At 36.7% G+C, this 25,230-nt stretch overlaps 1 protein-coding gene across 1 annotated transcript in view; it reads right to left on the bottom strand.

Annotated features, from left to right (window-relative positions):
* The window catches only part of PTK2 (protein tyrosine kinase 2), a 304,848-nt gene that overhangs the window by 218,969 nt on the left and 60,649 nt on the right, over nt 1-25,230 (bottom strand). Inside the window, exons 5-6 of the mRNA XM_027845408.1 lie at nt 14,454-14,533; nt 1,052-1,114 (exon numbers count right to left, since the gene is read on the bottom strand). Of these exons, the coding sequence (XP_027701209.1) occupies nt 1,052-1,114; nt 14,454-14,533 (143 nt within the window). The remainder of the gene's footprint in view (nt 1-1,051; nt 1,115-14,453; nt 14,534-25,230) is intronic.

Raw genomic sequence — 25,230 nt, 5'->3', positions numbered from 1 at the left:
AAAAGAAAATTTCATTCCAACGAGGACTGCTATAATTACTCTGAATTCTATTTGCTTAAGAATTTAATAGACAATAATTTTCCCATTTTCAAAATGTGCACATTTTTATCTCACATAGCTCAAATCATCACACATTACCTCAAATGAGACAAAATATGGAAAGTACTCTGCAAATCATAAAATTCTATAAGATTCAAGTTTATTATTATTATTGTTATTTTACTTCCCCCCTGCAAAAACACATGCTCTAAATGGTATAGTCCCTAAGCCTTTGGAGAATTAGTACAGTAGGGCTGACCCAGCTTACTGTTTCTATATAAAAGCCAAAGCTATTTAAGCACTTTAATTCTGCAAAGTATTATTTAACCTTTGGTTTGACTGTTAATATACTTCAAGGACTTCAGCAGTCATGACTAACAACTAGATGAAGTTAGCATTGATGTAGTGTTCCACAATAGCTAATATAAACAAAATTAACCTTTAACGGGGTAAAATAAATATTAACTGTCTCTTTCAGGATTCACCATCATATGGATGAAATACAGAGCTTTTCACATCTTCTGTTCAAGTTTGGATGAGACCCACTTAATTTATTTTAATGATATAATTAGGCAAACATGAATTTGGATATCAGGGAGTTCTCATTCTATTATATACTTAGACAATATACGTATCTATCATATACACAGACAAATTTTGCTGTTAACTGGAAGAACATGTTAACAAAAAAAGTCAAACCAGATAATTAAATAATAACCTAAGATAGAACTGATTACGTAGAGAGGGTCTTAATGTATTCAAGTAGCTGTTATATTTGAAGGACTCGGCCGCTTGATTCCAGGAGTATAAATGTAATATAAATTATTGTAAAATTAGTGAATCTTTATCACGTCAACATATTTAAAAGCCTTCAGCTATATCACAAATTCACACTGAATTGTAATTCAAATCAAGGCAATAATTTAATTATCAAAAACTATAGCATGAACAAATATCTTCCTCACTATATTGATCTGATCCTTTCAGGAAAAGAGTAGATATAAATACTTACTCTAATACTTCATAGTTAGATTTCTTCTCCAGGGCATTGCCCCTCATCTCCCAGTATGATCTCCTAAAATCACAAAAAACAGATTTACAAAGAATTATTAGGAGAAAAAACAGCCAAAGCACATTATGCTAAAGTATTTCTTGGATGTCAATAACATTTTTCTGAGTTCTAAATAAAGTCGAGAATTAAAATACTGCTTAATTACTATGCTTTTCACTATGAATAAATTTGATTCTTGATCTTTAAGGTCAATATTATGATAGCAATTTATTAAGAGTAACAAACATAATGCCAGCTGAGAAATAAGTTTGGTTATAATTACTTCAAAAATGAGTCAATTCCTCCTAAAGGGTAGGGATACATGTGCAGTAGTAGACTGGCTGTTGCTACAATGCTGCATAGGTACTAACCCTACTCTGTTTAGGCCACACAAAATGCTCAGAGCTGTTATGTGTTATCACTGGTTTACCTATTTGAAAAAGGGCTACGGTGTTTCTAATTAAATAGATGGTCAGCATATACAACAAAGGTCCTCTTATAGGGCCCCTTTACAAAACCGGGTAGGTGCAACTTGCAAAAGACTCTTGATTATTGTATTACATCGTGCCAAATTAGACACAGAGTTTCTGTGTCATTTGGGCAGTTTTTGTTGAGACATTTTGAAATAGAGTTTCAAGTTTTACTGGCAACCAGGTCTTTCAAAAGTAAAACCTGCCCTTAAACTCAGTTAGGGTTATCTTCCACTAGAAAATGACTTTTAAAAAATAACTCTGTGAACAGGGTATTTACAAAGGAATATGGCTTGCTTAGTCTGTTCTTTGTTTAGAAAAGAAGGCACAAAAAATTATCATGATCCAAAAAGTGATGTGAAATATTTCAGCTACAAATTATAATCAAATTGCTCTTCCTTAAAAACTGTCCATTATAATATAAATAATGTGTATTGTTTAAAAATTGTTGAATTTAATTCCAGGCCCACATGAAAAGTAGAACACTAGAAATAATATACTAGAAGAGACCTTGAATGGTATGTCAATCAACCCTCCTTTACGTGTCACCCTGTTTGAACTTTTCATTCAAGGTATAGATAGCTAAAAGAAACATCTTGAAATTTCACTTTGGAAAAAAAAATAATTTATGGGCACATAAATTTCCCTAAACTATGGATATGGCAGTGATATTTAATTTGGATGAGATTGGAAGTCAGCCATCTAGTTAATAAGCATTCATTAAGTACTTACTACATGCCAGGCACTGTGCAAAGCTCTGTATATACAATAACAAAAACACAATATTTTCTGACCTCAACAAGCTTTCACTGTAATGGAGGAGACAACAGTATATATTAATACTACAAAGTAGATGGAAGATAATTTGAAGGTGGAAGGCAACAACAACTGCAGGTGCCTCAAAGTTCTCTTGCATTATGTGGGCTTTGAACTGAGCCTTTAAGGAAGCCAGGAAAAATAAGAGGTGAAGATGGGGATGGGGGGCTGCAGAACATTTTCAGTATGGGAGAACAGGGACACCAGCTGTGCAACCCTAAGCAAGTCACTTAACCCCAATTGCCTCACCAAAAAAAAGAACAAAAAAAAAAAAAAAAAAGAACAGGGAATAGAATCTGGAAATAATAGTTTGAGGAGTCTTGTTTAAAAAATTTCAAGTAGGAGGAGGCAAAGAGGTAATAAGCATTTACATAGCACCTATTATGTGCCAGGTACAGTGTACTAAGCACTTTACAAACATCTCTTTTGAACCTCAAAATAATCCTGGGAGGTAGGTGCTGTTATTATCTCCATTTCATAGTTAAGAAAACTGAGGTGAATAACGTCTGAGACCAGATTTGAATTCAGGTCTTCCTGACTCCAAACCCAGCACTCTAGTCACTGTGCTACCCTTCCTGTCTCAATTCCTTTTTATGTGCTGTCTTCCCCCATTAGAACATAAGTACTTAATGCTTGTGGCCTGTGTGTGGACTGCTGCTGTATCATAGAGTATGGGGGAAGGAGCAAAATGTAAGAAGGGATCAGGCTATAAAGGGCTTCAAATGCCAAACAGGAGACTTTATGCTGAATCTGGAGGTAATAGGGAGCCACTGGAGTTCACTGAATAAGGGAATGTGACACAATTAGAACTGAAGTTTATAAAAATTGGTTTGGCAATTGAGTGGAAGACAGATTAAAATGAGTCAGGGAGAAAAATTAAGAGGCTACTGTAGTGGTTTCAGGAAAAAGCCCTGCACTAGGAATTAGGAAGGGATTGTATTTAACAGATGGGGTAGGAGAAATTACAAGATTTGGCAATGGATTTGATGTGTTAGGTTAATGAGAATGAGGATTTGAGGGTGACATCGGGGTTGCAGGCTTGGGTGACTGGTAGGAAGGTGGTTTCCTTGACAGTGAGTGATAAGGAAGTTTGGAAGGAGAGAATGAGGGGAGGGGGATGGGGCGATAATGAATTCTGTTTTGGTCATGTTGAGTTTAAGTTGCCTATGGAACATCCAGTTCAAGCTGTCCAAGAGGCAATTAGAGATACATGACTAACCCATGTTAAGAGAAAAAAATATGGCTGGATACATCTGTGAATCACAGAGATAACTGAACTCATGGAAGCCGGTAAGATCACCAAGTGAGATATTATAGAGGAGAAAAAAGAAAGGAACCTAGAACAGATCCACTGGAGACCTACAGTTGTGGGCATGACATAGATGAAGATCCAGCAGAGGAGAATGAAAAAAAAACCAGTCATACAGGAAGGAGAAAAAACAGTAAAGAACAGTGACATAAAAAATTAGAGAGGAGAGAATATCTGGGAGAAGGTGAGTGTTAAGTGAAAGTTTAAATGAAAAGTTCCATATTTAGGTTAAAATAAAAGTACAGGATATATGAAATAAAACAGTGAATTTGCATAGACAGTAATTCTTATGAACAAAACTTAGGTGCTTTTGTGACTGTGGGGTTGATGGGCATTAATAATGTGATCTGACTATTGGGAAAAAAAAGCCCTTGTATGTTAAGGTTTCATTAAGAAGGATCAAGTATCTTTGGGACTGTGAAGAGAGCGCTGCATAGAACCCTGGACTTGGAATCAGAAGGCCTGAGTTCACATACAGTCTTAGATATTTGCTAGCTGTGAAACCCTGGATAAGACACTTAATTGCTACCTGCCTCATCAGTAAAATGGGCATAATACAGCAACATTCTGATCTATATAAAGAGTGAATCTGGTGAAGTGGATGCACACATTTGAATTCATACTATTCAAAGTTAAAATTATATAAAATATAGTAACTGGTTCTAGTCCATTGGAAATGGGAAGTGTAAAATCGAACAATATGACCACCTCACAAGATTCTGGGACCAAGCTTAAAAATATTTTCCTCCTAGGGTGGTTGTAAAGATAAAATAATATAATATTTATAAAGTGCTTTGCAAACCTTAAAGCATTATATAAATGTTACTATTATTACTGCTACCTCTATCACTGCTACGGCCATTACCACAACAAAAAAGGTGATGGTCCCCGGGAACTGTGTGAGCCAGACCACACCTGGAGTATTGTGTGCAATTCTCAACACATTTTAATATGACAAAGAATGACTGGGGCAGTGAATGGAAATGAAAACATCATATGGAAAATGCCCAGTGGGAATGAGGATAATGGCTAGAACAGAAGCAAGGAAAAGGGAAAGTGACAATTATCTTCAACTGGACTACTGCCATGTAGAAGAGGAGATAGTAAACTTATTTTGTGCAGGTACAGAAGGCACAATTAAGACAATTTGAATCAGAATATTTCAGCATCGGAAACTGGTTACCACCTATGGGTTAACACCCTCAAAAAAAAAACCCTGACCAGTATTCATTCCATCCTTATTCCAAACCTATGCCTACCAAAGCAGCGCATTCCACTTCTGGAAAGCTCTAATGGTCTGTGTAATTCTTTCTTACATCAAACCTAAATCTGTCTAGTGGCAACTTCCACCCATTACTCTTAGTTCTGCCCTCTGGGGTTAATAAAACCAGTTTAATCCCTCTTCCATATATGCCTTTGAAATACATACATACAGTTATCATGTTTCCCCTAAGTCCTTTATTCTCCAGGCCAATCACTTTCCTTTAATTGACCTCCATACTGTGTCATAGGATCAAAGATCTACAGGGGTGAGAGGGACCTCAAGAGTCCATCTAGCCCAATGCTCTCATTACGCAGATGAAGAAATCAGGGTCTGGAGAGGCTAAGTGACCTGCTTAAGGCCATAGTTGACTTCTGACCCAAGTGCTCTTTCCACTGTACCCAGCTTCCTCCAAGCCACATGTTTTCTATCCGTGCTGTCCGTGTAATAACACTCTACAATATATTAATGACCCTTCTACAACGTAGGATCCAATTCAATTCAATAAGCATTTATCAAGCACTAACAATGTGCTGATCAATATACTGGCCTCTAGGGATACAAGGGGGCAGCTAGGTGGCACAGTGGGAAAAGTGCCAGGCCTGGAGTCAGGAAGACTCATCTTCCTGAGTTCAAATCAGACACATAATAGCTGTGTGGCCCTGGGCAAATCACTTAACCCTGTCTGCTTCAGTTTCCTCAACTGTAAAATGAGCTGGAGAAGGAAATGGCAAACCGCTCCAGTATCTCTGCCAAGAAAACTACAAATGGGGTCACAAAGAGTTGGACAGAAGTGAAAATAATTGAACAACAAAGGATGTAAGGACAAAAATTAAGAAAGAACTTTGCCCTCAAGCAAATTACATACTTTTGAAGGAAAACAATCTGCATGTGGGTAAACAGAAAACACATGAAAATGTAAAACAAAATAAAGTGAGGTAGGCTGGAAAAACTCTAACAACTCAAGGGATCAAGACAGGCTCCTTGGGTTTGGGGGGGTGGCACTTGAGGTGCATCTTGACACCAGGCAGTGATTACAATAAGGAGAGGTAAAGAGGGTGAGCAGGACTATGGCAAGGTAGGAACATAAGAAATGAAATATGTATGGAGATCAGCAAGCAGGCTAGAAGGCTAGAATGTATACCTTGTGAGTGGGAGGTTAGTCTAGAACAGTTAAAGTCAGGTTACAATGGGCTTTAAAAGCAAAATAGAAGAATCTACATTTTATTTAGATTTGTACTTATAAAGAGTGAGATGTCCTTACCAAAAATGGGGAAGATTAGGAAGAAGTGTGTTTGGTAGAGAAGATGAATTCCATTTTATACCTAACAAGTTTCAGAAGACTACAGGACAAGTAGGTGAACATTTCCATAATGCAGTCCAGTGATGTGAGAATAGAGTTCTAGATAGGGATGAGGGCTAGATTTCAGAGGAACTTCCATAGAGATGTGAATAAAATACTCCAAATGGGGACTGAGCAGAAGAGAGAACCATGGGAGTAGAGTTGTCTTTTTCCTGGCCATTATGTCTCAATGCAACAAGGCTACATTAGAATTCCTGGCCACTATTATACACTATTAACTGATGCTAAATTTGTAACATCCGAAACCCTAATTTTTTAAGTAAATTGAATTCTTCTTATAATTATGAAGTTTATTTTTTTTACTCAAATATAATGCTTTACATTTATATACTGTTCATTTTCATATTATTCAATTATTCAATTTGGTAGAGTATTTTAACAAATCAAGATTTTTTTAATCCCTCCCAGATTGGTGTCAAAATTTTATAAACATGTTACTTAGGCATTTATTTAAGTCTTTGATATATTGAATAGCACAGATTCCTGAGGAACTCCACTGAAGAACTCTTTTCAAGTTGACTTGGAATCATCAGCAAGTATTCTTTTAATTTGGCCATTCAACCAATCAATCAATAAACATTTATTAAGTGCCTACTATGTGCCAAGTAACATGCCGAGTGCTAACAATACAAAAAGAGGCAAAAGACAGCCCAGTTTCAAATCCATCTAACTGTACTATTGTCTGGTCCATATCTTTATTTAAAAAGAAAAAGAAAACGAAAACAGCACAGGAGATTGTTAACTCAATTGCTAAAAGTGAAACTGTAACTACCAGTTCAAAAGGACTCACTGTCAAAAACAGAAGTAAAGTTAATCTAGTAAGACTTTGAAATGAAGTCATTCTGTCTAATTATAATCATGTTTCCTTTTGTTAAATAATATGTTCTAGAATTTTGACAGAAATCAAGATCAAACTCACTGGCTTCTATTTTCCAGACTTCATTTCTTGTCTTTTTTGAAAATTTGGACATCATTCCTTGCTTTCAATTCCGTGGCACTTCAGTACTTCATAATCTTTCAAACAATGATAACAGAGACTAAGCAGTCACAGCTTGTTCAATATCAGAGATTTTAGTTCATCTGTGCCATGTAACCTTAACTTATCAAGGGCAACTCCAGTGCTCTCTTATTATCTCCTTCCTCACCATGGATATCAGCTCCCTATTTTATTGGCCATGTGTTCTGTACTTTCCATTCCAAACATCATTCCCCTTAGCAGAGAAAATAAGCAGAAGAAAAGCCGGGTGTCTTTGCCCTTTCTTTGTTATCACTTATCACCTCATTTATCCCAAGCAGCAATCTTATCCTGTCTTTGAGTCTCCTTTTCAAAAAGATAGTTAAAACAGACAAACAGAAAAACATGTGCAGCTTCAGCTTTTCCTGCCAGCCTCACAGAATAAAACAACAGTTTCCACATTGGTTTCACAGAATATAAGAATAAAATCATCTGCCTTTTGAGCTTCAGCACACCCCTCACTCTTTTTATGGGACTTGAAATAATGATTGTGCTGGCTCAAGTGCCAAGCTTTTGAATTTGTTCTCTCAGACTTGCATGTGTACATATTTCTTTTAAAAACTAAGGTGGTTGATAAATTTCCCATGCATTTATGTTAGTATCTTTAGATGATTCTCTTTATCAGAACTATTTCCCTTTTTATCTTCTGAGTTTCATGCTTGAGAGCTTTCCATTCCCTTTAGGATGAATTCCTCTGAAGAATTCTAATATATAGGATCCCACTTATTTTTCTTATTCTCACTCTGAAATCTGCTTTCCCCAAACCGGGAGTGCCATGTTGCAAGCTTCCTACTCTTGCTTTCTTTTTTTTTTTTTAATCACCTTTATCACAAACTCCAAGATGGAGCTGTCATTTCCTCACAAGGTTTCCATCATTGGTCTCAACTAGTTTCTCCTACTTGGTGAGAAATCAGACCCAGAAGAAGAGTTTTCTTGGTGAGTTCTCCACTTTTTAAAGAATAAAATCACCATGAAGCCAGGTCAAGATGTCATTAGTTGCTCTGCTTTTGGCAGAGAGAGCTACAGCAGTTGTCACCCTCATTACTATATCATGCTTCTATGTTAGATTGGTGATGTTTCAAAAATTCATCTACGTACTCTTTCTATCCAGATGGTCTTGAGTATTTTCCAATGATAATAAAACTAGTTTGACACCCCACTGATCTTCACCAAATAATCTCCATCAGGAGCTCAACAGACTGTTTCCAGCCAGCACAATCATTATTCAGGGAAGAACTCATATGGAGAAAGGATGTGCCCTCCCTGTCACCACTAACTCCATCTACTAATAGCAAAAAGCAGACAAGTCCCAAGAATAAGAGGCTTATCCCAGACTACCTGCCCTGCTTAGCCCACTGGTGAACTCATCATCTAGGGAGTTAACCTTTGTTGAGATGTGACCTGGTAACTCAGCAACCATAGCTAGTGAAGATCCAGGAAAGAAAGTACTCAATGTCAACATTCTTGGCACCATTTAAATGCCTGAACGTTAGAAATTGATATGGTTCTATTAATGGAAATAACACTAAACAAGGTGTGTAGCCTCTACAGCCTACAAAACAATGAGCCTTTCTACCTGGCTTGCAGCTGGAACCTCCTAAATGTACTGTCTCTCAGCCTTTCAAAATTTGAGCTCCCTGTGTGCTGAGACCTTAATTTCCTATTTGTTTTACCAGTACACGGAACAATGTTTTGCAAAAGATAATTACTTAAAAAAGTGTTCATTCATTAATTTGCAAACTATGGAAATACTTTCTGGGTTCTTTCTAAAAGTATTTGTGTCCATATGAATTACCATAAGTGGACAGTTGCCATTAATTTTGATAAATTCTACAAATATATGACCTGGTAAGAAAGCAGACCTCTTTATAGTTACCATATTGACAAAAATCTATCCCAGTACCTAGCATTAACTCCCTATTACATACAGGAAAATCATCCATCCTTTAAACATTTACTACCTGAGATTGAGGGGTTTAGATTCCATGACATCTAAGGTTCTATCTCTTTCTAAATCTATAATCTTGACACAAGTCAGCTTTCCCTTGTCTCTTAAAATCTTTTTTTCTTAAGGTAAACAATGAAGCACTTCAAAGAAATACTTCATTGCCTTTAATAACCTAAGATGTGTGGGACACATGCTATGAATTCTTAACCTTTTATTTTCTCAAAGAGAAACCAGCTTGCATTTGGGCACCAAGAGCAGTCACTTGGCAGTGACAGTAGTTCAAATATCTAAGATTACAACAAAAAATCTACAAATACTCCATAGAAGCGAGATCCTCATTCTAGGTAGTTCATGAAGAAATGATGGAGGAAAACTACATGAAATAAAGTGTGGGCTCAAATTTTAACAACAACAACAACAACAACTTAAAAGAAAAGTTTTCTCCAAATGGAATGAGATGTTTTTGGAGGTTGTGAGTTCTATAGTATTGAAAGCGGTCAAGCAAATGAGAGATGAGCATGTGCTGATGTTGTAGAAAGGGGTTCTTGTACAAGGTAAAAAGTTGAACTACATGCCAAGAGGCAGCTAGGTAGAGCAATGGATCGAATCCTAGAACTGGAGTGAGGAAGATCTGAGTTCAAATCCATCCTTAAGACACTTACTAGCTTTGTGACTCTGGGGAAGTTATTTAAACTCTACCCAAGTTTCCCCATCCATAAAATGGGGGTGACAATATTAGCACAAAATTCCCAAGGTTGTTATGATGATAAAATGAAATGACATTGGTAAAACACTTTGCAAACCTTAAGACACTACATAAAAGTCAGCTATTATTAACTGGCACTTAACACAGTGTCTAGTATATAGTAGGAGCTCAGTAAATGCTTGTTGACTTGACACTTAAAAAGCTAAAATGATGTCTTCAAATGTTATACTTAAGTACATATGGGATATCTATTTAGTGGGGTTATATAAAATAGATCATTTTTAACAATAAGCTTTTTAAAAATATATCATCATAGTTTACCCCAGTATTTCTCCTCCTATTATCTCAAATGAGCCATTCTATGTAAGAGTATTTTTCTTGTGTTTGTTTGTTTGTTTTTTTTAAAGAAGAACTTGCAATGTGCAACAAGTGTCGACCTCCCATCACCTCAGAGCGGTGGATCTGACGTGCTCTCTCATATCTCTTTCAAGTCATGTTTGGTCTTTATAATCCTACAATACTCACTTTTGTTTTGTGTGTGTAGTTGTTGTTTCCATTTACATTTTTGTAGTCATTATGTATTTCATTTTCTTGGCTCTGCTTATTTCACTCTTCATCAGTTCATACAGATCTTCCCATGCTTCTCCATATTCATCATTTTTTACAGCAAAGTAATATTACATTACAATTTGCTTAGTCTATCTTTTATTTCTTTTGTGTTCTCAGTTTTGTTAGCATATAACTGTGCATAAGTTCTGATATTTTTTAAATTTATTTTCATTTTGTTTTGATTTCACCTTGTTCATTTGCTATTTTATTTTTTGCTCTCTTCTTTTTAATCAGATTGGCTAAAGATTTATCAATTTCATTAATCTTTTCAGAGAACCATCTTTTGGTTTTATCATTTTTTGGGGTCTTTTTTGGGGGGGTTCCCTTTATCTATTTGTTCTTTAATTCTTAATATATCTCTTTGGTACTTATTTTAGATTTGGTTATTTGTTGGCTAATTTTTAAAAGTGCATATTCAGTTCACTAATTATCTTATTTCTATTTTGTTAATGTAGCTTTATACAGATAAATCTATTCACTATACCAGTGGTTCTCATTTAGTGGTTTGTGAACCCCTGGAAGGTGAGACCATAGGCCAAGGCGTTCATGCAAAAAATCCTTTATTAACACCTTAAGCATTAAATAACTGACTAATTACATTACACATATTTACCCTCGGTAACAATAAGTATATGCATGTTTAAATGACATTTTATAATTTATAAGTGTAAAATGTAAATTAATATTTTGAATAAATTAATTTTCTTCAAATTTTACAGCAAATTTAGATGGTGGCAAAAGTTATAACTGTAGTTATGGTAAGCACTTTTACAAAAGCTAGAGAGCAGAAAATTTTGAAAATGGTGATATCTGTGATGACTTTTACTTTTTAGTATTTCTCATAACTGAACTGTTTAATTTTACATACTGTCTTTAAAAACACATTAAAAGACAACTAATTGGTTTTTTAAAATTAGCAATTTTACCATCACAGGAATTATTAGCTACATTTAGTAATAATACTCTTGTATTTTCTTTCTTAGTCTCATTTGGAGCACCTTTACCATGGTCATGCCCATTAACCATGAGTATCCCTTCAGGGTTTGCTCTGAGCCCTGTTCTCTTCTCTATCTACACTATCTTGCTTAATGATCTAATCAACTCTCATGAGTTCAATAGTCATCTCTGCAGATAATTCCCGGATCTGCATATCCATCTCAAACTTCTCTCCTGAACTCTAGTCTTCCATCACTAACTTCCTCTTGGACATCTCAAACCGGATGCCCATAGAAATCTTCAACTCAACATAAACAAACAGAATTCATTATCTTAGCCCCATCTGCGTAGCTATCCTGCTTGTGGTCCACTGGACTGCTCCAAGTCTGAGTTAAAATAATCCCCCAAATCTTATTTCAATACTCCCATGAAGAAGCAGTTCTCAAGGCAATTTAAAATGAGTTCAAAAAGATAAAAACAAATAAAAACTGCTGACAAGAAGATTAAAAACAGTCATCAAAGTGGTTGCCTGGGTTTCATGAGCTCTTTACAAGTCCTTTTATAATTTTTACGGATTGCTTTTATAATCAGCTGGAACAAAGTGAACACAGATGGGTCCCAAATTAATTCACCTGTGAACAAACTTAACCTCAACAGTCCCATGTCTGCACCACAACTTTTCTGAGTTTTGTGTAAGTGTGGGTGTTAATGCAAGCCTCCTCAGTTCTACCGGTATCCTAGCACACATTCCCTAAACTTCCCCTCTTCCAAACTTCCCTTTTACTATACATGGTACCATCATCCTCCTAGACATCCAAGCTGAGGTAAAAAAAGCTTTATACAAAAGAGGAGAAAGTAGCAAAAAAGAAGGCAATCTTCACGTCATCTTCAACTTCTCATTCATCGTCACCCCATGTCTCCTCTTGTGTCTCAAGTTTTATAGTGACTACCTTCACGTCTCTTGAATTCATCTGCTTCTCCGCTCTCAGTCTCTTCACCATCTTGAAACAGGCTTTTAGCACCTTTCCCCTGTCAAGAATGTCACCATCCTGTCACCCAGGATTGCAAAGTAGGTGTCATCTTCAACTCCTCTCTCTCACCCAATATATCCAATCTACTGCAAAGGTCTGTGAAATTTACCTTCATAATATCTCTCACGTGTGTTCCCATCTCTCCTCTGACACTGATACCAAGCTGGTGCAGGCCCTCATCACCTCATGCCTAGACTACCGCAATAAATAATCTGCTGGTTGATATTCCTGCCACAAGTGTCTCCCTCATTCCCATTCATCTCCACTCAACTTTCAAGGTGATCTTCCTAAAGCATAGGCCTGGCAATGTCACTCTTCCACCCCACCACCTACTCAAACTCCAGGGGCTCTTTGTCACCTCCAAGATCAAATATAAAATCCTCTGTTTGGTGTTCAAACCTACTTGTCCTCCAACACACACCTTTCCAGTCTTCTCACTCTTCTCTATGAACTCTGTGATCCAATGACACTGGCCTCCTTGCTGTTTCTCATACAAGACACTCTACCCCTTGACTAGGCATTTTCACTAGCTGTCCTTCATGTCTAGAATACTATCCCTCATCACCTATGCCTTCTGGCTTCCTTCAAGTCCCAGCTAAAATCTCACTTTCTACAGGAAGTGTTTCCCCATCTCTAATTCTGGTATTTTCCCTCTGTTGATTAACGTCCAATTTTTCTTATACATACCTTTATTATACATGGTTGTTTGCATATTGTCTCCCTTATTAAGACTGTGAGCTACTTGAGAGTAGAAACTGCTTTTTGCCTTTATTTTTATCTCCAGCACTCAGCATAGCGCCTGGCATATAGCAGAAGTTCAAGTCAATGTTTCTTGACTGACTGACCTGGACTATTGCCACACTCTTCTGCCTGGTCTCCCTGTCAAGTGTCTTCTCACTTTAATTCCTATGTTCAAGCTGTCAATGTGATTTTCCTAAAGTGTAGGTCTGACCATGTCACACAAATACCCCAAATCTCCATTCAATAAACTCCACTGGTTCACTATTACTTCCACGATCAAATATAAAATCTTCTATTTGGCACTTGAATCTCTTCACACACTGGCCCTTTCTTACACTTGACTCTCTGCTACATATTCTATGATCCAGCTGAACTGGCCTTTTATTGCTACTCCCCAAACATGACACTCCATCTTCCAACTTTGTACCTTTTCACTAGCTTGTCCCAAGCTTGGAATGATCTCCCTCTTCACCTCTGCCTCTTGTCTTCCTTCCAGATCTCAAAATTCCACTTTCTGCAAGAGGCTTTTCCTCATCTTCTCTCTTCCTCCCTCAATCCACCCTTATTATTCCATATTGTGCATACAATTTTTTTTGCACATTACTTTTCCCATTAGAATATGAGCTCCCTGATGGCAAGACTTGCATTTTTGCAGCTCTTTGTATCTCCAGTATATAGCACAATGCCCAATATGTGGTAAGTGCTTGTTGACTGACTAAATACATTTAATGAATCAACTTGTTTCTTCCATCTCAAATTTTTATTTTGTGGCCATATTTTGATGACACAAAGTACAGAAAAGAGCACAGAATGATGGCTTAGGAGTAAAAAAAAAAAAAAGCTGGGTTCAAGGCATACCTGTAACATAAGCTGACTGTATGATCTTGGGTAACTCACTTAACCTCTCAATACCTCAGGCAACCTCCTAAGATTATAAAGTATATAACAGTTGCTGAACTGAAATGGTAGAAGGAATTTCTAGCCAGAAGTTTCCTATACCAAATAAATGATAGGTCTACAATCCTTTCCCCCTCCAAAAAAAAAAAAATCCTTGATAGATAGTAAAGTGAAGAGGAATAATGTAAACATATTTGAAAGAATTAATCTTCCTTCAAAAGATAAATATCCACATAAATAAGTACAGTTTATCAAGCTCACCGTATTTCAAGGCAACCCAACTTCAAAGCAATTTCCTGGTCCACTTGATCAGCTATTTCTAACATATAGTCGTTTTTCACCTAGAACATATGAAGCAAGCATGTGTCATATAAAGAAATAATTCTTTTTAAAACAAAAGGGTTATACGCTATGACAGTAGATAACTATCTGCAACCACAGGAAAAAAAAAGATCAATTCAGAAATAATTTGGAAAAGAGACATTTATTTACAAAAATCATTCCAATTTACAACAAACAACTCTGAATTTAATGGAGGAAAATCATACAACTGCTCTGACTGGGTCTCCTACAAATTTATGTTCACAACCTCAAGTGGGCCCTCACTGTTGCTACGCAATCCTACTAATACCTTCCTTTATCAGCTCATTATCTCACTCTCAACAGCAGCTCTTCCAAACCTTTTCACCCCTCCTCCAACCTCCCAAGGTTCTCCCTCCCCCAGTTCTCTTAGCTGAGAACCTTACCTCATATTTTACAGGGAAAAAAAAAACCCTGATGTTATACACTGTGAATTCCTTCTTAGCCCTTTGTAGCTAAACTCCTTGAAACAGCCAGCTACAATACGTTCCTCCACCTTCTCTGCTCTCACTCTCTTAACTCCTTACAATCTAGCTTATCACCTTATCATTCTACTGAAACATCTCTTTCTAAAGAATGATCGCTTAGTTGACAAATCAAGTGATCTTCATTTAGCCTCATTCTCTTGACCTTTCTGCAGCCTCTGACACTGCTGATCACTCTTTCCTCTTTGATGCTCTCTTCTTTATAGGTTTTAGGGACACCATTCTCTCCTGGTTCTCCTTCTACCAATCTGACTATTCCTACTCTGCCTCTTTTGCTGGATCCTCTTTCAGATCATCCCCTCTAACCAACAGGTGTCCCACAATATTCTGTCCTGGGAGCATTCTTTCCTCTCAACTACTTCATTTGGTATCTCATCAGTTCTTATGAATTTAATTACCATTTCTATGCTGCTGATTCTCAAATCTACCTATCCTATCCCAAACTCTCTGCTAACTTCCAATCTTATATTTCCAGCTGTCTTTCACTCATCTCAAACTAGATGTTCAGTAGACATCTTAAACTCAATATACCCATAACAGAACTCATAATCTTTCCCTATAAACTGTCCTTACGTCCCGCTCCCCCCCTTCCATTATTGCTGAAAGCAACACCATTCTCCCAGTCCCTCAGTCTGACAACCTTGGACTCCTCCTGGACTCCACACTATCTTTCATGCCTGTATCCAAGCTGTTGCCAACATCGCTCAATTTTCCCTCTACGACATTTGTTGCATGTTTCTCCATCTTTCTTTTGACACTGCCACCTCTCTAGTGGATGCCCTCATCACCCCACATCTGGACTACTGCAACAGCATGCTGGTGGGTCTACCTGCCTCATGTCTCTCCTCACTCTAATCTATTCTCCATTTGCAACCAAAGTGATTTTTTTTTTTAGAAGCACAGGTCTAACCACATTACCCCCCCTGCCCAATAAATTCCAGTGGCTCCCTAATAACTCCAGTAACAAATATAAAATGCTCTGTTTGGTATTCAAAGCTTTTCATAATCTAGCCCTTCCTACCTTTCCAGTCTTCTTACACTTTACTTCCCAACATGTATTTTTCAGTCCAGTGACACTGGCCTCCTGAATGTTTCATGACACACCATTTCTCAGCTCTCAGCATTTTTCTTTAAGTCTCACTAAAATCCCACCTTCTATAAAAAGTGTACCCCAACCATTCTTAATTGTACTGTTTGCACATTGTTTCCCCCCTTAGACTGTAAGCTGCTTGAGGACAGAGACTGTCTTTTACCTCTTTTTTCTATTCCCTGCACTTAGCACAGTACTTGGCATACAGTAGGCCCTTAATATTTATTAATATGATTATAGGGCTTCACTTCATAATTGATTCTCACGCATCCTGCCTTAAAGGCCATAAATACAGAATGTCAACTATGTATTAGATCTCAGAAAACATCTCCTCCAGTCCCTTCATGAGATAGATTAGGAAACTGAGGCTTAGAAAGGCTAAGGGATTTGCCCAAAGTCACACAATTAATGAAACTGGCTAGGACTGGACTCAGACCTTCTGCCTCAGGGGAGGGGAACCTGCTGCTTCGAGGCCACACCAGATCTTCTAGGTCCTCAGGTGCAGCCCTTTGACTGAATCCAAACTTCACAGAACAAATCCCCTTAATAAAAGGATTTGAGTCAGAATCTGTCTCAAAGTCTTCACTCCTTCCACTATACCATGCTCTTTCTTCCATAAAGAAGGAATGTAATTCACTGCCTTTCATTGCTCAAGTCCATGACAAAGGACCCATTTATATAACCTTTTATAGTTTCAAAGTTTTGTTCCCTCACACAAACTATTTTGTTTCATCCCCACAATAACTCTGTGAGTTAGGCACAGAAAGAACTGCTATCCCCATCAAAGCTGTAAGGAAGTTGAGAGTCAAGAAGGATTACCTAGGATTACACAGCTAAAAGAGGCAAGGTTAGGGCCTCAAACCCTTGACACCAGGCTCTTTCCTGAATGTGAACTAGTTAAAAGGACTTTGATGATGTTAAGCTAAAAAAGTTTAGCAAGTCAATTTAAAAAGTCAAATGTTAATACAAATACAACCCAGCAGTTATTTTGTCATTCATTGCCCACTGTTGATTTATGCAAATTCAAAGAGGTACTATGCTAACCTCAATATGAATTCCATTTATTTTGAGGTGGTAAGGTTTGTTGGTGGATCTTTGAACTGGTACAGTCGTTCTAGAAAGTAATTTGGAGTAAAAGTATTAAACTGTGCATACCCTTTAACTTAGCACCACTACTACTAGGGCTATACCTCAAAGCAATCAAAGAGGCAAAGGACCCATGTGTACAAAAGTATTCAGAGCAACTCTTCTGGTCATAGCCAAGAACTGGAATGGCTGAAGAAATTATGATGTGTGGTTGAAATGAAATACTTTTATGTTATAAAAAAAGATGATGAAAGATTCATAGAAACCTGGGAAGACCTGCAGGATCTGAAGAAGAGTGAAGTGAGCAGTCAGCCAATAGGCATTCATTAAATGCCTACTAAGTGCCAGGCATGGTGCTAAATGCCGAGCCTATGAAAATAGACAAAGGGCAAGCCCCTACCCCAGAAAAAGCTCACAATCTAATGGGTAACAACAATAAACATGTGGAGAGGCACTAGAATTAAGAGGGGTTAGAAAAGGATTCTTGTAAAAGATAAGATTTTAATTAGGACTTAAAGGAATCCAGAGAAGCCAGTGGGAAGAAATGAGTGGGAGAGCATTCTGGGTATAGGAGGACAGCCAGAAAAAATGCCCAGAGCTGAGACATGGAACAGCCAGGTAATCAATGTCATTGGATTGAAGAGTATGTGGTATGGAGTAAGAAGACTAGAAAGGTAAGAGAGGGCTTCATTGCTGAAAGGCTTTGAACATTAAACAGAGGATTTTGTATTTGATGTTGGAGGCAATATGGAGTCACTGCACTGGAGTTTATTAAGTAAGGGGTGGGAGATGGGGTGACACTGTTGGACCTGCCCTTTAGGAAAATCAATTTGGTGGCTGAATGGAGGATGGATTGGAGTGGGAGAAAGTTGAGGCAGACAGACCCACTAGCAGGCTATTGCAATAGTCCAGGCAGGTGATGAGGCGTGCACAAGGGTGGCAGCAACATCAGAGGAGATAAGGAAGTGTTTATGAGAGATGCCGAGAAGGTGAACTGACAGGCCTTGGGAACAGACTGGTTATGGGGAGTAAGTGACAATGATAAGTTGAGGATAACACCCTAGGTTGCAGGATTAAGAGGATGGTGCTGCCCTCAATAGTAATAGGGAATTTAGGGCGGGAATAGGATAATGATTTATACAATAATAATATCATAAATATAAACAATTTTGAAGCAATAATCAACTATGAATACAGAGGAGCTATGATAAAAGATACTATCTCCTTACAGAGAGGTAATGAACTCAAGGTGGAGATTGAGACATATACTTTTGGACACTGGCAAATGAGGTAATTAATTTTGTTTGACTATAAATATTTGTTACAAGGGTTTTGGTTTTCTCCCCACAGTCTTCCAATAGTAGGGGGGAGATAGGAGGGAAAAGAAAATAGGTTTCTATTAATTTTTTAAAATTAATTTTTAACAAAACACGGTCGAATGAAATGGGTTTATATCATGTTAATACGTTAGTATGTTTTACTTTTTCTCAAAAAAAAAAAGCAAGAAGGATAAACAAAAATTAACTGAGTACTGAAAAACTTCTTGGGTAAACACACAAAATTATCTTAGTAAAAAGTTTTATTATCATGTTCAGATATTCCAGCAACTGTGTAGCTGATGAAAGAGCACTGAACAATGGCATCAGGAGACCTGAGTTCAAATTTAAAATCAGTTATTTACTAGCTGTTAATTTAGAACTCCTACCTTATTTACTCCTATGAAAGACAACATCATCCTGCCTCAGGATGAGAACTCAGGTTCTCAGCCTTGGTGTTATCCAGGACTCTTGCCTACCCTTCCCTAGTACCTTCCCTTAATATCTACTCTCTCCCATCCATATACTTACCAGGCAACTCTATCACAGAGAATAAGAGAAGAAAAACTGTCTAATGAGGTGCTGACCTTCTTGAGTGGGAGAATGTTACTTTCCCCAGAGTTCTCTACAGCCAAAGGAATCATCCACAGTCCTAGCCTCTATACATACCTTTTTTTTAAAAAATTTTTTTTCTATTTTTAAGCACTTGGGGTTAAGTGACTTGCCCAGGGTCACACAGTTAGTCAGTGATAAGTGTTTGCTCTGAGGCCAGATTTGAACTCAGGTCCTCCTGACTTTAGGGCCGGTGCTCTATCCACTGTGCCACCTAGCTGCCCTATACATATCTTTTAACTCTAAATTTAGTTCTCTTTCCACTACACCACCCTGATTCTATGAATCTTCGTCTCTTCGTCCATCAAATGAGGAGATATAAAGCATCACAGATTAATACCTTGAAAAGTCCTGAGAGGAAATCTAGCCCAAACCTCCAGGAGCATCAGAGATAGAATATGAACTCAAGTCCTTCAACTCTACACCCATTGCTCCTTCCAGAATCCATCACATCGACAGATTTCTTTAGTGCTTACAACCCTCTGTCGTTCTTTAAAATTTCCCCACAAGACGCCAGTGAAATAGGCAGTCCAAATGGTACAATGGAGAGTGCACTGGACCTGGAGTTAAGACCCAGACATATCCAACCTCAGACATGTTCTAGGATGAGTGATCCTGGGCAAGTCATTTAACATCTGTCTGCTTCAGTTTCCTCAACTGTAAAATGAGGTTGATAATAGCACCTACTTCCTCTCTCATAGTTGTTGTGAAGATCAAATGAGATAATATTATTTGTTAAGCCCTTTGCAAACCTTGAAGTGCTATATAAATGCTGGCTGTCATTATTATTGTCATTTTTCTCATTATCATCATCACTATTTTATAGACAAAGAAACTAAAATTGAAAAAGGTAACCTGATTTGTTCCAGGTCTCCTAGCCAATAAGCAACAGAACCAGAACCTTATCCCTGGTCTTCCAACTCCAAATCCTGTAATCTTTCCATTATATCATATTGCTGATAGCCCCAAATGGTGACCTCATGAAGATGAAAGACTAAGTCCAAGTTAAGAAGAGAAGATCCTTGTTAAAATTAGTTTAGTTTTAAAAATCTATAATCATTATCACTCAAAGATACGAATGCCTAACATTGCAGTGTTAGAAGGTAAAAGAACACAGGCACAAACACATGAATACTTACTCTATGAAGTAATATTCTTTATACTAGTGGTATCAAACTGAAATCCCTGTGGGTCACACATTGCCTCAGACAGTCACAATTTAACATTTTCTATGTTGTACTGCATATTAATTTATTACACATTTTATTTGTTTTGTTAACTATTTCCCAATTACATTTTAATGTGGTCTGCTCACAATTTTGCAGATTTTTTCATACCTCTGCTTTATACCATCTAACTTCAGGGAACTAACTTCATTATAAAGGTTTTTTATGTGTGTTTTTAATCTCCTCCCTCCCTTGTTTTGTAACTGAAACATTACTACTGGTGTGTTAGAGGAAATTAGACAGTCACTTGCAGCATACAGAATTTTAAAGTCAATAGAGAATACTGTGCCTCCCATCTGTCTCTTCAAATACCAATGAGATCATACTTCCTCCATTTGTTGCAGTCGGTATTTGACCTCCTATAGCAATTTTTAAAAATTCTGTGTTAATTATCAAGGCTTTAAAGTTGATAAGTCAGTTCTCTGTAAAGTATTATGTAGAGCAGAATGGATAAAAATTACCCCTTCTGTCAAGATGTTCAAATCTCCAGATGTCTCTGTTGTATATGCTTCTTCTCAAGTTTTGATTAAGTAAAGTCTACCCACTTGGGATATAACTGGTACTGAATCAGCTGGGCATGCCCTGCCAACTGCTAATTGTGTACAGTTACCATCCCCCTATTTTTCTTCCTACACAGCCATATGGAAGATCCTTTTACAGTTCAATCAAGCATTAATTTGACTGCCATTGTTCATTGAGTTTTTTTTATTACATTATTTGCAATATTCCTGTAATTAAATGACTAATGCCCACAATTCTGATATCTGGATTTTTTTTTTTCATTTCATTTTGGAGGAATCAGGGAGGGGACAAGAAGCAGACTGGCTTTAAGCCACATAGCAAATTGCATATGCCTAACTGGAGATTAAGTAGAGCTGGGGCTTATAAAATTTTTTTTACTAGTTGTTTATAATATAATTTGAGAACTGGTAGGGAGAAATTCCTTTCTCTCCACTTTTTTCTCCCATGATTTCCAATGAAAATCCTCATCTTTTGTTCTTGCATGGGAATTGTATTATTTTGTATAATTCTATGAAGTAGCCTATTGGTATTTTGAATGAACAAACCTATATGTTCATCTGAGCAATATTGTCATTTTTACTATAATAGTTTGGTTTAATCACATATACTGAATATATCTCTAAAAATTTAATTCTTACTTTAGTCTTACAAAAATTATTTGATAGTTGTCTTTTTTTTTAATCTATGTTTTTTTATCAAAATATGGATGGCTTTATAGTTTTATTTACAAAAAGTTAACTTTTTACTTTGCTGAAGCTAATTATAATCTCAAATGAATTCAAAAAATTTTTTTTCTGAAAAACTCTGAGAACCATAGAAAGACTTATATGAACTGATACAAAGTGAGGCAACAATAGCCAAGAAAACAATATATACAATGACAACAACATGAACAGAAAGAGGAACATCCACAACCCTTCCCCTTTCCACCTGAATTATGTATAATAATAATGACCCAGAAGAGGAGTTGAGAAAGTAGACTGTCCTTTCCTCTTTAGCAGAGGTGGTGTGAATCTTTTATACTGATTACAGATTTTGTTTTCCAAGAGTTTTTGTTTAATTTTTCTTTTAATCAAAAGAGCTATAGGGCATCACTGAAGTTTATTCAGTAGGGAAGTTACATGGTTATACCTGCACTTTACAAGAACAATATGGCAGATGGACTGGAGAGGGGAAGATCCGAGGCAGGCAGACTAATTAGGAAAATGCTGCAAGTTTGCCCGCAAGAAATGATAAAATGATAAAACCAGGGCAAGTGTCATGTAGCTAGAAAGAAATACTATCAGACACAGCTGTTGGTTCTGTAGTCTGTAAATCGGTAACAAATTGGTAGCAAACTTTGTAACAAAATTTTGTTACAAGGGTTGGTTTACAGGATAAGTTAGGTGGAGAAAGATACATTCTGAAACAAATGTAATTTTAAAATGAAGATGCTAATAAAAATATCATTTTAAAAATATATTAGCAATAAGAACAAAACCAGAAGACTGAAAAACATTAATCCTGTTTCTGTATTCACCTCAAATACTGAAATCACTGTAGCTGGTCAATAATACTTCGCAATTAAAAAAAAAAAGATGCCACTCTACAGCAATTTTGTTGAGATAATAAAAACAATAAAATTCAATACTTATGTAGATGTGGGAAGCATAATAATAAACCACTGAAGGAAGTAGGAATTGGTTTGATCTTTTAGAAAGCAATTATACAGTAAGAGTTCCAAAAATATTTACACCAGTGATCCCACAAGGATCACAAGGAGGTCACTGACAGGAATAAAACAAAACATATCAAAATAAAACATACTTATCAACACAATTAGTAATAATTTTTAAAACTAAAAATACTTTATGTTCAATAAACTAGGAATGAATGAACAAAGTAGAGCCCATGATTGCATTTTCTCTGTCAAGGTACACATATACTGATAGACTTAATATTTGCTTTAATCCTTCTTCCTCACTGCTGAGACAAGACACCTAGTATCTCTCATAGAAGAGGGATCTTGATTAGAATTTAAGAAAGGGCTGGGGATAATAAGGATTGTAGAATCAGATTTAGGGTAGTAGCTGAGGGAAGCATTACACAAACCATATGAGGAAGCAGAATGGAAGTAAATTCATTTGTATGCTGCCTGTTAGATGTAAGTTGATAAAAAAAAAATCGGAAATCAGATTATCTGAAGTCAAGGGTTGTTTTATAGTCATATTGGAAGGTCATTTGTATTTCAAAGATGCTGCCAGTCACAGATCATTAAAACTAGAAGACACATTAGCAATTATCTAGTCCAGGGTTGGGGAACCTGAAGCCTGGAGGCCATATGTGGACCTTCCAGGTCTTTGGGTGTGGCCTTTTGATTCAGTCCAAGTTTTACAGAACAAATGCTTTTAAGGAGATTTGTTCTGTGAAGTTTGGATTCAGTCAAAGAGCCACAACTGAGGACATAGAGGGCCACCCCCCCCCACCCCTGATCTAGTCCATCCTCTCATTTTGCCCTCAAGTAAATGGAGGCCCAGATGGTTGAAATAAGTTAATGGTAAAGTTTCACATGAGTGGTAGTGCTGGTACTCTAAGAATCACAGGGCCCCCAGTAAGAAACCTAGTCCAGTCACTCACTGGGACAAAAAAATGTCCTCAACAATATCAGCACTGGATTGAAGAACTCTAAGGAGGTACAACCCATTACGCTTTTGAATGGTTCTAAGAGTTAGGAAGTTTTCGCTCACCTGTAGTTGAAATCGACCTCTCTCTCTCTCTCTACAACTTCTACTCTTAGTTCTGGCCTTTGGGGTCAATAAAAACAATTAATCAAATTAACTGAACAAATTCATCCCTCTTTTAGAGAATGATTCTATTTGCTCCTTCCAAGTTCAGGCTCTTTCCACTATATATCATTGCCACTCTTCAAAAATTTTTTTGAAACATATATTTTAGAATCCAAAAGTAATTCCTAGAACGGCCTAGAGGCCATTTTTTCTTGTAATTTCAATGGTGACAAATATTTCTCCTTTGAAGATAGAAATTATTTTTAAATAACCAAAGGTCATTCAGAACCAAGGTAAATATAATGAACCAATCGGGTCCTCTTGCTAACCCCTGTGATTCATAATCAGGCTCAGAAAGAAATTTGAAAGGTCTTCCAAAAAATTTTTTTTTAATAATACCAATATTAGTGGAATACGTTATATATATAAAGGTATGTATGTACGCATGTATGTATGTATGCCCACTGCAGCCTTTCAATGACTCAGTCACATTTCATTTCACTCTCTAGCCATCTTCATACCAACCTGCCCTCTCCTCTCTACTTCCAGTTCTAAAATCATAATCAAACCATGGAGCAAGTCAAATTAACTGTCATTCCTCTTGAACTCCATTTCTTAAACTACTCCTGTATGGCTCCACTCACCATCACTTAAACTTTCCACTGTAAAATATCTTTCCCCAGTCACCTCTCCATTATGTGTAGTGTTCTCCCCTAATAAAGAATGAAAACTTGTTGAGGGCAGGGGCTGTTTTCATTTTTAAAAATCTGTATCCTCAGTTGTTAGCACAAAATTTGGCAAACAGTAAGGGCTTAAAAATTGTTCTTTCATTTATCGATCTGTGGTGAAGAAAATTTTTTATGTCATAACGCACTAGTACTGCTATTTTTAAAAAGGGGTAAAATCATTTTCATTGCTTTTTAGCCATATATCACATTACTCTGCAGTGATAACAGCTCACATGTATACAACATTTTAATTACAAATGTATTAACAAACAATAATCTATAACAGTATCTCACATTTCTTCAGCATTTAGAAATTTGTAAATAACTTTCCTTATACCAACTCTATGAGGCAGTTAATATAAAAATTATTACAAATTTATGGATAAGGTGACTTGCTCAAGGTCACATGGATCAACAGATATGACTCAGAATGAGATCTCTGGACAAACCCAATGCTTTATTTATTACACAATCTCTCGTGAGGGGGAAAAAAAGAATTCTTAAGATTAGCAAACATACCTGCAGAATCATTAAACTGTGCCCTTTAATGCTTTTTTTTGAAGGTCATACTAGAATACAATGGGATGCCAAGTATTGGTTTTTAATTCTATAGTTAGAAACAATATTCTCCAAAATTATTACAGAAAGTAGGGCAAGCTAGTAATAGCATGATATAATGAAACAAAGTTGACAAGTCTGAGAACAGTTTGAGGCAAGATTTAGAGTTGAGAAAATGAATGAACACTAACATTTACATTTTATTAAACATTTAAGAAATCACGGTTTCTAAAGAATTTCCAAAGAAAATAAGCAAAGCAAATCCAAGGCTAAATTTGAATAGGGACATT

Source organism: Vombatus ursinus, unplaced genomic scaffold, assembly GCF_900497805.2.
Source record: "Vombatus ursinus unplaced genomic scaffold, bare-nosed wombat genome assembly UNPS02005236.1, whole genome shotgun sequence".
Classification (NCBI taxonomy): Eukaryota; Metazoa; Chordata; class Mammalia; order Diprotodontia; family Vombatidae; genus Vombatus; species Vombatus ursinus.
Note: the sequence above shows the minus strand (reverse complement) of the source record. Positions and strands in the feature narration are given on the sequence as shown.